The following is a 12,862-nucleotide window of genomic DNA, read 5'->3' on the forward strand; positions in this document are numbered from 1 at the left end:
TCTTTTTAAAAAGCTGACATTTATTGATGAGTTTGGGTATCTAAGGAATAGTTGAAACATTTCCTGAGTTCCGGACGTTTGGAATATGTACAGTTACAGACCTCAATGCAATGCTAAAAAGACTGGCACAGTGTCAAGGAAGGTGGTGGAAAACCTCGGACAGTTGGGTTACATTTCAGATTATAAATACCATTTTTGGTATTTATTTAGAGACTATCGAATAAGGATGGAGCTGTTCAGTGGTGGAGTTAGTGAGGCCTCGTTGCATTGCCCTCACTGGTGTGTCTGGATTTTGGAATTTTAACAAGAAGATAGTTAATGGCAGACCATGTGTGGCCTCCAGAAAACTGGGAGGGACAGAGCCAAGAGAAGGGAGACGATGCAAGACAAAAAAAGGAGTAGATAGAATACCTAGAGGCCACTAACCTGTCTGTGACATAAAAGTAACAGGGCTATACACTCAGCTTCGTCGTGGGATATTGCAATGATTTTGAGAGCCTTATCTTCCATGGCATCAAGAAGGGCAAGTTGTGAGGCAGAGGTGCCAGCTCAAAGGGGAGAGCAGTACTCAAGTCAAGTCCTTGTAGGTTGTCAAATGTTCAAACGGGCCAAGGAAAGACCTTGAAAAGCTGTTATTGGAAGCAAGCTAATCGGTCTGCAGTGAAGAGGATCCATTTTTGCACTATGTTTGTGTATTGCAGTGATGTTGGCTAACTCCGAAGCAGTCAGAGACTGCCCCAGAGAGAATGATGGAATGAAAACTAAGGCAGAAAGAAGATGAGCAAGAGCAGCAGATCAGGTTTTTAGGACACATGCATGACTCCATCTGGCCGTCACAGAATCGGAGTCGAGGTTTTCCAGAAACCACTCCAGTCTCCACCTTCTCAAGTGAGAAAGACAGTATCTAGGAGCAGTTGGGTATGAGAGGGTTGGGTAAATGTAGGGAGTGAAGGCTTGGGTACACAAGCTGTAGAAGCAAATGCAGACTTGAGGCATACGGCCTTCTCATGAGCAGAGTGGGCTGTGGTGCCATTTGAGGTGAGGGAAGGGATGGAGGGGCAGCATACACCAGAGACAGAGTTAAATAAGGTACCACCAGGTCTTTGAAGGAGACATATTTGAGAGTTCAGCCTTAGTGTTTGCCAAATGTTGTTTTCTGACTTTCCCAAGAGTGAACACACACTTGTTCCAGGCTTTGTGGAACGATCTGAGGTTGTCTTCAGTTAGATTCGCCATCTAGGAAGAGAGGCAAGTTGTTTGAAGGCAATTGCCTCACCACCAGTATTCTGTGTAGGCCTACCAGGAGCGAGAAGATAGGTATGGTAACTGCAGATAAGGTGGTATAAATCTGTACTTAAGGGAAACCAAGCTTGTGTGGAAGGATTCCAAGGCACTATTGATATCAGGAGAGGTGGAAATGAAGAACTAGTCTTGACACGAGAGGGCATCTTGCAATCCCTGCCAGTCAAGTGCACCAATGACAAGTTGACTGCACCAACTGACAAGTTGAGTACACCAACTGACGAGTTGAGTACACCAACTGACAAGTTGAGTACAAGACAAGTTGAGTACACCAACTGACAAGTTGAATACAAGACAAGTTGAGTACACTAACTACTGTCAAAAGAGTTGAGCGAACTGCCAGTGCTGAGGCAGCTCTCTGACAATAGCGAGAGAGATGTTGAATCTCACAAGCACATGATTAGATGAACCTGTTGGAGCAGAAGAGGAACAGGAGACATCAACAATACAATTTGTCATTTTCAAAAATTATAGATCGATTCTAACTTGAAGCTGTGGACGAGTTCTGACCAAACTAGGTGGATAAGTTGGTTCGGTGACAAGAACAAGCCGGTAAGATTTTGGATCAGGTCCGGATCCAGATCCGGTCTATCAGTGGATATAAAACATAGACTGTTCAGCCTGGCGGAGGTCTGCGCTCTACCGAGTGCCGTTCTAGTTTATGCTGTGTTCACTTAGATTTCATCCGTTCTGCTATTCTATGGTTTGAGCCTAAATAACCCATCCGAATCTTTGACTTACCAACGGCCGTTCATACACCTCAGCTCTCAAAACCTTGGGTGTTATCCAAGATAACCTTTCTGTGTAAAAATGTCTTTCAAAATGTTGGCAACAAGCCACGAGTACCCCATGCTCTGTTACAGGTCTTACAGGACACCATCAAACCACCACCAGCATAAGGAAGTCCCAGAGAACACCATTTCTCAGAATGATATACATAGTGGAAAGTTATCAACGGGTTAGCACAGTAACTACAAATGCAAGGAAAGTCCATTGTGCACAACTTGCATGTGTAGACTGAGCATTCAAATACTGAGCATTCAAATATTGAGCATTCAAATATTGAGCATTCAAATATTGAGCATTCAAATATAATTGAGCATTCAAATATTCAAGACTGAGTGCTGCAACTCTTCTTACATTCAAATAATGGACAATGCAGATGCGAGTACACAGAGAATTTCACAGCAAAGAGGTCACGTGCCAATTTGTGTGCTAACAACACATAACGACGATATAAACCTCAACTCAAAGTGTAACAGTTGGTATACAAGTGCGACTTCACTTAGCAAACCAACCCAACAATGGCTTGCTTGTAGATTGATGTTCAGGCTGATAAAACTACACACTAACCCAGCAGACAATGTAGCTGTTGCATGTAGGGCACAGAATTCTACAATGTGTGCTGGGTCAGCGGGCAGCACTGGACCTTTATCTTGTCAGTCTGACTTTGGGTCTTCCTTGGGGCATTTGCTTGCCATCCGATGGCTAATAGTTGATGGCATGTTTCACAAAGGATTTAAGAAACTGTCCAGCCACTTCAACCCTGAGGATGGAAAACTAAATTAGAAACACCTGGAAAATACAAAATACTTTTATGTGAAATACTGATAACATCCACCTTGTAAACTACTGGAGGCACACCTGTGTGTACGGTGTTGTCCATGTATGGCATTACCTCCTGCTGGCAAATAACTTTCTCTTGTCAGTTATGTTCACAAGGTTCATTTGTATGTGAATAAAATCAAGAATATATTTATCATTAATATCACCAGAATTCATTCTGACAGGTTAGAAACATTATTTAATATATGGGGACAGCATGGCAGAGCATGAAAAAAACAAAAAAAAACATGACTTGCAGGGATGTAGAGAAATGGGTAAAAACAAACAAAGAAAAACAAGTGCATATACAAGTGTGTGTGTGTGCGTGTGTGTGTGTGTGTGTGTGCGTGCATGCGTGTGTGTGTGTGTGCGTGTGTGTGTGTGTGCGCGTGCGTGTGTGTGCACGTGCGTCCGTGTGTGCGTGCGTGCATGTGCGTGCGTGTGTGTGTGCGGTGCGTGTGTGTGTGTGCATCCGTGTGTGCGTGTGTGTGCGTGTGTGTGTGCACGTGCGTGTGTGTGCGTGCGTGTGCGTGCGTGCATGTGTGTGTGTGCATCCGTGTGTGTGTGCGTGCATGTGTGTGTGCGTGCGTGTGCGTGCGTCTGTGTGTGCGTGCGTCCGTGTGTGCGTGCGTGTGCGTGCGCGTGTGTGTGCGTGCGTCCGTGTGTGCGTGCGTGCATGTGCGTGCGTGTGTGCGTGCGCGTGTGTGTGTGCGTGCGTGTGTGTGCGTGCATCCGTGTGTGCGTGCATGCGTGTGTGCGTGCGTGTGCGTGTGTGTAAGAGAGAGAATGTAATGAGAAGAACAATGCCTGAAGGGCCCCAGGCTTTTACAAGTCTAGGCTCATCTCTGCGAATAAAAAACACCTTATTCCTCTTAGGGTAATCTCCACCAAGCACACCCAGAAAGTGCTGAGTTTAAAATTAGAAATGAGGTCAAAGTTTATGAATAGAAGAAGAATGTGTTACATCTGAGAGGGAGGGAGGGGGGGGGGGCGGAGGTGAGTGCACAATCGTTATGTTGGTCGTGTACTTGACATTAGGCTGCCCAATTTCGGTTCAATATCCGACATGGTTGAAGTTCTCTAAAAACTGCCGTTCTGAAGTGCCAGCAGGAAATGCATTTCAAAGCCGGCCATCCTTTGGATGGGGACACAACACCGGCTCTCTCAACTAGATGTAGGTTGCGGTAGGCAACTGCTTTCTGACATCAAAGTCTATTTACTGTTTGGGATAAGAACGAACTCCAGTGGACAGGTATACGAAGCTGTAGATAGGGGCACAAGTATGATGGGCCCAAGGGCTCTGAATTATTTTGCATCTGTTCGAAGCAAGGTTGCAAAAGTTTAAAACTTGGGAACTCTGTCTACCTTCCAATAAGACTTTGGCTGAATGGAATTTTGTTTTCCAGGGCTTAGGTTTAAAAAGAAAAAAGGGGGAAATAATGAATTATGCAATGAATGACCGCAACGCCTGTCAGTGAAATCATCAGTTTTAATGACAGGCATCACCACTTTTGGAGATGATCAAAATACCCAATTGACCATCACATATATTCTTTATGAAGGGGTAGTATGTAGAGGTTTTACCTTTGCATCTTGAGGAACACACCAAATAACATGGACCTGCGCCATGAAGGTTACCTTTGCGAGCATTAAGGCTGTAGCCATTTTGCAATTCCAAAAAGGATGAACCTGCACTTGTTCAACACTTAACCAGTCTTGCTACATTTTTACTATCTCAACAGGAGCTTAGTGAAGGAGTCTTTATGGAAATTATTCTGAACACAGGGTCACAACAATAAATAAATAAATTTGTGTCCTCCCTGTCTTCTCCCACCTCCTTCATGGTCTTGCACCTGCTGTCCTTTCCTTCTTCTGCCTCCTCCCCCCTATCCCACCACCTCACTAAGGTTTCTGCAGGATGCACATGCCTGGTAGTATTCCACTTTGGGTGAAAGTACTAAAATCCAGGCTCACTGCTCAGCTCTACTCATCTTTTCCTCTTTTCTCTCACCTGTGGACCAATCTTCCTCAATCTGTTGAATCCCATTCTGCCCTCCAGAGCTTCATTAGCTGTTGACCTCATCATCGCCCATTCATACTCATGATATTTTCTACCCTCACTGACCATCCCCATGCCCACCTTGTCCTTTCAGGTTATTGTGCCTCCCCGCACCCCCCCCCTCCCCCCCCCCCACTCTACGTCACCCTCCTTTTCGTTTGTTGTTTGATTTCTGTCTCATTACCAGTTTTTCCATTCCTCTCCTTGCTGTTTGAGCTTGTACCCATCTTGTTGCCACCATACATCCTCCCCCTCCATTTAATTTCGTTATTTGTCCAAGTGTCCCTCTGTAATGTCTGTCTACCCTGCTTTTCCTTCTACCCCGCTGTGTTTCCCCTTTCCACTACATTCTTCCTGTTCTGTTATGTTCTGTTCCGTTCTGTGTTCTGGCGTTTCCACGAGCCTTGACTTTGTATTTAAAAAAACAAACCTTATGCAGGATGTGATTCAAACTCTGGCATTCCCAATGTCATGCATGCATGATTCTGAGTGCACTGCACCAATCCAGATGAGCCAAGTAAGTAGAAAATCTTGAAAGAACAAGCAAAGGTGCAAAATTGCCACTTACAATTAGATAAAGAAAGCAGGTGCATTGTACATGGGAGGAAGAAGCGTTGGTATCAGTGACAAGCCAAGGCCACATCCACATACAATATCCATTCTTGGAAATCTGAATGAGCTCATGCTGAGGATTTGACATTGCCCTTGTGATCTGGAAATCTGAATGAGATCCTGCTGAGCCATCGGCTTTGGCATTGTCCTGATGATCTGGAAATCTGAATGAAATCCTGCTCAACCATCGGCTTTGGCATTGTCCTTGTGATCTGGAAAATTGAATGAGATCCTGCTGAGCCATCGGCTTTGGCATTGTCCTTGTGATCTGGAAAATTGAATGAGATCCTGCTGAGCCATCAGCTCTGGCATTGTCCTTGTGATCTGGAAATCTGAATGAGATCATGCTGAGCCATTGACATTGTTCTTGTGATCTGGAATTCTGAATGAGATCCTGCTGAGCCATCAGCTCTGGCATTGTCCTTGTGATCTGGAAATCTGAATGAGATCCTGCTGAGGATTTGACATGGCATTGTGATCTGGAAATCTGAATGAGATCCTGCTGAGCCATCAGCTCTGGCATTGTCCTTGTGATCTGGAAATCTGAATGAGATCATGCTGAGCCATTGACATTGTCCTTGTGATCTGGAATTCTGAATGAGATCCTGCTGAGCCATCGGCTCTGGCATTGCCCTTGTGATCTGGAAAATTAAATGAGATCCTGCTGAGCCATCGGCTTTGGCATTGTCCTTGTGATCTGGACATGTGAATGAGATCCTGCTCAGCCATCGGCTCTGGCACTGTCCTTGTGATCTGGAAATGTGAATGAGATCCTGCTCAGCCATCGGCTTTGGCATTGTCCTTGTGATCTGGACATGTGAATGAGATCCTGCTCAGCCATCGGCTCTGGCATTGTCCTTGTGATCTGGAAATGTGAATGAGATCCTGCTCAGCCATCGGCTCTGGCACTGTCCTTGTGATCTGGAAATGTGAATGAGATCCTGCTCAGCCATCGGCTTTGGCATTGTCCTTGTGATCTGGAAATGTGAATGAGATCCTGCTCAGCCATCGGCTCTGGCATTGTCCTTGTGATCTGGACATGTGAATGAGATCCTGCTGAGCCATCGGCTCTGGCATTGTCCTTGTGATCTGGAAATGTGAATGAGATCCTGCTCAGCCATCGGCTCTGGCATTGTCCTTGTGATCTGGAAATGTGAATGAGATCCTGCTCAGCCATCGGCTTTGGCATTGTCCTTGTGATCTGGAAATGTGAATGAGATCCTGCTCAGCCATCGGCTCTGGCACTGTCCTTGTGATCTGGAAATGTGAATGAGATCCTGCTCAGCCATCGGCTTTGGCATTGTCCTTGTGATCTGGAAATGTGAATGAGATCCTGCTCAGCCATCGGCTTTGGCATTGTCCTTGTGATCTGGAAATGTGAATGAGATCCTGCTCAGCCATCGGCTCTGGCATTGTCCTTGTGATCTGGAAATGTGAATGAGATCCTGCTCAGCCATCGGCTCTGGCATTGTCCTTGTGATCTGGATGCTTCACAAGCACACCACAATCATGATAGGAAATCAAAAGCACCACACTACCAAGAATACGATTTATGGTAAATGTTGAAGATAACTAGACAATATAAAATAAGAGTCCTGCATTGGTCCATCTACTTATTAAGTATGCAAATTTAGCTGATTGTTATTACATTACATGCCTTTGCTCTAAGATGACGTGCCCTTTCCTGGTTTTCCTCTTTCTCATACCTCCTCCCAAATTTGTTTCACCTCCCCTCAATACTTTTAAGTCTTTTAACCTTCGCCCTCCTCTCCCCCTCCCAACCACCTCTTGTGTGCACCATTGTAAACACGTGGTCTCTAACATGTTTTCACCATCTTATGCAAGCACATCTGGATGGAATGGCTGTATGTATAACTTTCTATATGTTTTTAGACACAAAGTCGGTTTAGCATTTAAAACTTTTCAACTGATGTGGCCAAGTGGAACCGAAGAGCAATTTGCTGATTATGGAGTATTGATGTTGTCTTTGAAAGGAGGATTTGGGGTTGCGAGTGATAAGATCATATTTCTTAGACAAGTCCACAAACCCAGCGAATAGTGCTTTGCTGTTTGAACTCGCAAGCATACCTGCCTATTGTTAACGACAATGGCAACGATCACATCGCTGCATTTGATCAGCTGGCAGGGCAAGGCATCACCTCACCTTGTGTTCTACTGGCGGATCCAAATTCTCTTTTCAGTTTTGTACTTGAACCTGCAGATCTTGGTTTACCTTAGTAAGCAGCTTGTGCCTTTGCCTTTTCAGTTCCTCCTCCACTCCCCCATGTTTTTGTTGTTGCAAATATCCATGTTTTAATGCTTGTATAAGTGAGTTGTATTTGACATAAAACAGCTAATAAAAGGAGGAGCAAATCTATTTAATACATACACAGTAGGGTTGGGGTAAATTGCGAGACAAGCCTGAGAGAAAAGATCATCATGGTGGAGGAACGGAGTGGAAAGACATTTTAAGGAGAAGGAATTGATGGAAGACACAGAAGACAGAGGGGAATGGAGAAGACGGACCAGAACAGCCGACCCCTTACTTCTGGGATCAAGGCTTAAGAAAGAAGAAGAGGGAAAATATGATATTAAAGACGACAAGGGAAGGGAGGTTGTGAGATAATAGTATAGGCCTAATTTGGGGAAGGGTGTCTGTGTGTGGTGCATCATCATCAGAGGACTGGAGGTGGTGCCGACTCTTATTCGTGAGTCTTTGAAACATTTCTTTCTGCAACACTGATTCACGTCACATCATTTTTATCCTCAAGGTTGTTAGCAGCACAGTATGGTACTTCTGCATCTTAGTGTAACACTCGATGGCTTTTTGCCAAATCATCCCCCCTCCTCCTGCCCCCGTCCCCTCCCCCTCCCCCACCCCCTCCGCCACCAAACCTTGCCATGCTGATGAGTAAGATTAATGATCCCGTGTGATTAGATCGCTTTCACAATGCCACACCATTAAAACCCAAATCAATAACAGCAGGTTGTGAGGAATCGCAACCACTCTCAAAGTCACTCACAATGTCCTGATGTCATCGGTGGACTCGCTTAAGCAGGTGTGATGGGCAGTGCAGTCGGGATCAGCAATCCTGAAGGCCAATGGAACAGCACCACTTAGTCTTGCAACATCATGTGTACATACACCAGGATTAGTGCCCGTATCCCCCCAACCCCCACAGCTTTCCTTCTCTCTGTTATAATCCCCTTGAAATGTACTTTTCTTTTCCCAATCTCTACCCCACCTTGCTCACCCTTTTTGTGATATGCTGATGGGTTCCAATATCTGGACGGCCAGTTCAATTGTCCCCTATCAATAGATGGATGCTTCAAACAGATGTACCCTCCGAACACTTTACGTCCATCGGTATATAGAAGTGTTCGGTTGCTGGTGCAGGGAAACATGTACACGTCCGCAGTTTGTTTACATCTTCCTTTTTCTTCACATTTACTCGGAGTAGATAAAATGTCGGTGCACTTTCTTCCCTCGTTTGCTGAATGTTCTCTCACCCTTCCCTCCAGGGTTCTTGTGCAGTCTGCATGCCATGCATTCCACGAGACAAGATTAACGCTTTCACTACCTTTGAATCAACCACTTACATGCTCCTCATATACACATCCCATCCCACGCTTTGATGCCAATCCTCACCACATCCCACGCTTTGATGACAATCCTCACCACATCCCACGCTTTGATGACAATCCTCACCACATCCCACGCTTTGATGACAATCCTCACCACGTCCCACGCTTTGATGCCAATCCTCACCACGTCCCACGCTTTGATGTCAATCCTCACCATGTCACTCGTTTTTATGCCAATCCTCACCATGTCACTCGTTTTGATGCCAATCCTCACCACGTCCCATGCTTTGATGCCAATCCTCACCACGTCCCACGCTTTGATGTCAATCCTCACCATGTCACTCGTTTTGATGCCAATCCTCACCATGTCACTCGTTTTGATGCCAATCATCACCACGTCCCACGCTTTGATGCCAATCCTCACCATGTCACTAGTTTTGATGCCAATCCTCACCATGTCACTACCTTTGATGCCAATCCTCACCATGTCACTCGTTTTGATGCCAATCCTCACCACGTCCCACGCTTTGATGCCAATCCTCACCACGTCCCACGCTTTGATGCCAATCCTCACCATGTCACTCGTTTTGATGCCAATCCTCACCACGTCCCACGCTTTGATGCCAATCCTCACCACGTCCCACGCTTTGAAGCCAATCCTCACCATGTCACTCGTTTTGATGCCAATCCTCACCACGTCCCACGCTTTGATGTCAATCCTCACCATGTCACTCGTTTTGATGCCAATCCTCACCATGTCACTCGTTTTGATGCCAATCCTCACCACGTCCCACGCTTTGATGCCAATCCTCACCATGTCACTAGTTTTGATGCCAATCCTCACCATGTCACTACCTTTGATGCCAATCCTCACCATGTCACTCGTTTTGATGCCAATCCTCACCACGTCCCACGCTTTGATGCCAATCCTCACCACGTCCCACGCTTTGATGCCAATCCTCACCATGTCACTCGTTTTGATGCCAATCCTCACCATGTCACTCGTTTTGATGCCAATCCTCACCATGTCACTAGTTTTGATGCCAATCCTCACCATGTCACTACCTTTGATGCCAATCCTCACCACGTCCCACACTTTGATGCCAATCGTCACCACGTCCCATGCTTTGATGCCAATCCTCACCACGTCCCACGCTTTGAAGCCAATCCTCACCATGTCACTCGTTTTGATGCCAATCCTCACCACGTCCCACGCTTTGAAGCCAATCCTCACCATGTCACTCGTTTTGATGCCAATCCTCACCATGTCACTCGTTTTGATGCCAATCCTCGCCATGTCACTAGTTTTGCCAATCACCACCACAACCCTCGCTTCCGTGCCACTCCTCACCACGTCGCTCGCTTTGCCAATCATCGCCACGTCCTTTCCTCCGATACCAATCTTCACCATGTTCCTCGTTTTGCCAATCATCGTGGCGCTTGCTTTACCAATCCTCACCGCATCCCTCGTTTCGCTGCCAATCCTCACCACGTCCCTCGCTTTTGCCAATGCCCACGTCCCTTGCTTTGCCAATCCTCACTGTCCCACCTTCCGTTGCCAATCATCACCCACACATTTCTCTCTTTGATCCACATCCCACAGCCAATCCTCCGTATCTCTCGCTTTCCCAATCCTCACCATGTCCTACTTGAAGGTGCTGATCCTCACATCCCTCACTCTGTTACCAATCCTTAACACCCCATGACACACACACACACACAGTACCTCCTGTGTATGTGCACTGCGACCTACATCGTCTTGCTCCTTTTGCACAGCTATATCTGCCGCTTCCATGCACGTCCAGGTAATAGAGTACCGTCGTGTTTTATTGCCACCTGCACTCCGCACGCTTCTGTCCATTCAAATCTCACCTTTGAACGTCTTCCCTTCGTGCACCGAGCAGTCTCTACGTTTCTCATTCGGTCTGCAGCTCCACGCCAACTACAACAACGTCCTCTCCATATCCCCTGCAATGCGCCTCTTACCCCAAACGCCCGGTGGTACCAACGGAACACTCCTTCCGCACTCACCCCCTCCCCATGACGTCATTAACCTTTCAAACCACCATCCTCGCCTCTTTGCTTCTCGCTTTCCAAGTGCAAACCCTCATACGGCCCCCAAACTCCCCGGCGAGGCAATAATTCGTGCCACATCCTCCCTGACACCACCACCCCCGTCCAGCACCTTTCATTCTACTCCCACTTCTTTTCTCCACCACTGCCACCACCACATATCTCTCTCTTCTCCCTCTTCCCCCTCCACACCCCCATTCCGAAGCATCGTTTTCCTCACTTCCTCTTTTCAACCCAGTCTGACTCATCGAGACTCGCATTCAAGTAGTATCGTGTGACTGCCAACTCCCTCCTCCGGCAATCTTCACAACTTGCAATTTACTTTCCATCATGTATCGATCAATACCGTTCTGTAAGATAAATACTCCACCAACAGTGCCGAAACCATGGTTTCCTCCCGTGAACATCTCTCGGCCCGCTTACCCTGTTGTCCCGTTGATCTTTTGGCCGGTGCCAGACACGGAGGGTAGAAAGACATGGACGAGGCCGGTGACGAGGAGAGAGCGAGAGACCGACCGGAATCCGTCCTGGCTGATGTATTGTGCCTCCACCCAAAAGGAGGGGAGGCAACTGTCATGCTGGACGGGAGGAGAGGCGAGAATGAGTCACGCGGTTAGAGATGAATGGAAAGTCGGAAACTGCGTCACCCGCACATGCGCGTCTTAACCGATACAAGCCGTGTCTGCACGCGTGCACGTTTTGTCCGTGTCCGAACTGCGTGGGACGATTTGCTGCGTGGATGACGTGAAAAAGCGGCGTAAAAGCCGCAGCTTTAGCCTCGACAATAAACAGCTACACTGACCTTTGACCTCCAAAAATAAATGAATAATATTCCAACACATTGGGACCATTGAAGTTGCCCGCACTCATTTTACACGAGACAACAGGCTGCACTCGTCTGGATGCTCAAAATGGTTCTAGGAATCGACCAAATCGATGTCCAGAAATTATATTCGTGATGGACGAGGGCTCGACAATTCGAGGCAGCGATACGAAGATTCCAACCCTTCTGGTTCTTCCACGAGCCTCGATCATGTGTGTATACAAAAAAAAGAGGAAGCTTTTTCTGTAAGAAGCTACCAATCTGCACTGGGGAAACATTGGCCTGACCATCTACTGAAGTTCAGTCCTTATCCCGAGGTTCCAGGACAGCAACGAGGGACAAATAAGCAATGCGGAGTAAAATCCATGAAGCATCCAGTAAAATGAGGATTTCTGTGAGTCACTGATATCAGTTTTGCAAAAGGAAGTTTTCTTTTGACATTGAAAACGAAAAACATGTACGTGAGAGAAATACCGGAACCGAGCTTCACTGTACATGAAACCATCTATACAGCAGAGAGAAGAGGACATACATATTTGGAAACCTTTCCTCATTTACCTGCTTTCTTTCCCCCCCCACTGTATATCTCGCCAAAAGCTCGTTCTATCTTGTCTCGACCCCCTACTGGCGCCACTGTCACCTTAGGTTTGTTATCACAGTCATAACAATTGTCAATGGCCACTCCATCTGATCATTGTTCTCCTTGTAAGGTTTATTGGTGTGTGCGCTCTATTTACACTCATCAAAGAAATGCACCTTTGTGCACGTTCCGAAGATGTGCAATGACATCGACATCTTCTAAC

General features: G+C 46.5%; 1 protein-coding gene across 2 annotated transcripts; it reads right to left on the minus strand.

Moving 5' to 3' along the window:
* Positions 1 to 11,758, minus strand: LOC137425328 (uncharacterized). Of its 2 annotated transcripts, XM_068113644.2 has the most exons (3): positions 8,833 to 11,758; positions 8,602 to 8,670; positions 1 to 2,848 (listed from the first exon to the last, which is right to left on the minus strand). In XM_068113644.2, the coding sequence occupies exon 1, from the start codon at positions 10,593 to 10,595 to the stop codon at positions 9,186 to 9,188; it is 1,410 nt and encodes a 469-aa protein (XP_067969745.2). In that variant the 5' UTR covers positions 10,596 to 11,758; the 3' UTR covers positions 1 to 2,848; positions 8,602 to 8,670; positions 8,833 to 9,185. The 2 variants fall into 2 exon arrangements, with proteins under 2 accessions (XP_067969745.2, XP_067969744.2); XM_068113643.2 differs by having other exon boundaries at positions 8,602 to 11,758.
* Positions 11,759 to 12,862: the final 1,104 nt, after the last annotated feature.

Source organism: Myxine glutinosa, chromosome 4 (assembly GCF_964187855.1).
Source record: "Myxine glutinosa chromosome 4, kmMyxGlut1.1, whole genome shotgun sequence".
NCBI classification, from domain to species: Eukaryota; Metazoa; Chordata; class Myxini; order Myxiniformes; family Myxinidae; genus Myxine; species Myxine glutinosa.

Bases quoted from the DNA above. Each gene is read 5' to 3' on its own strand.
- LOC137425328 (XM_068113644.2), bottom strand. From the start codon at position 10,595: ATGATTGGCAAAACGAGGAACATGGTGAAGATTGGTATCGGAGGAAAG.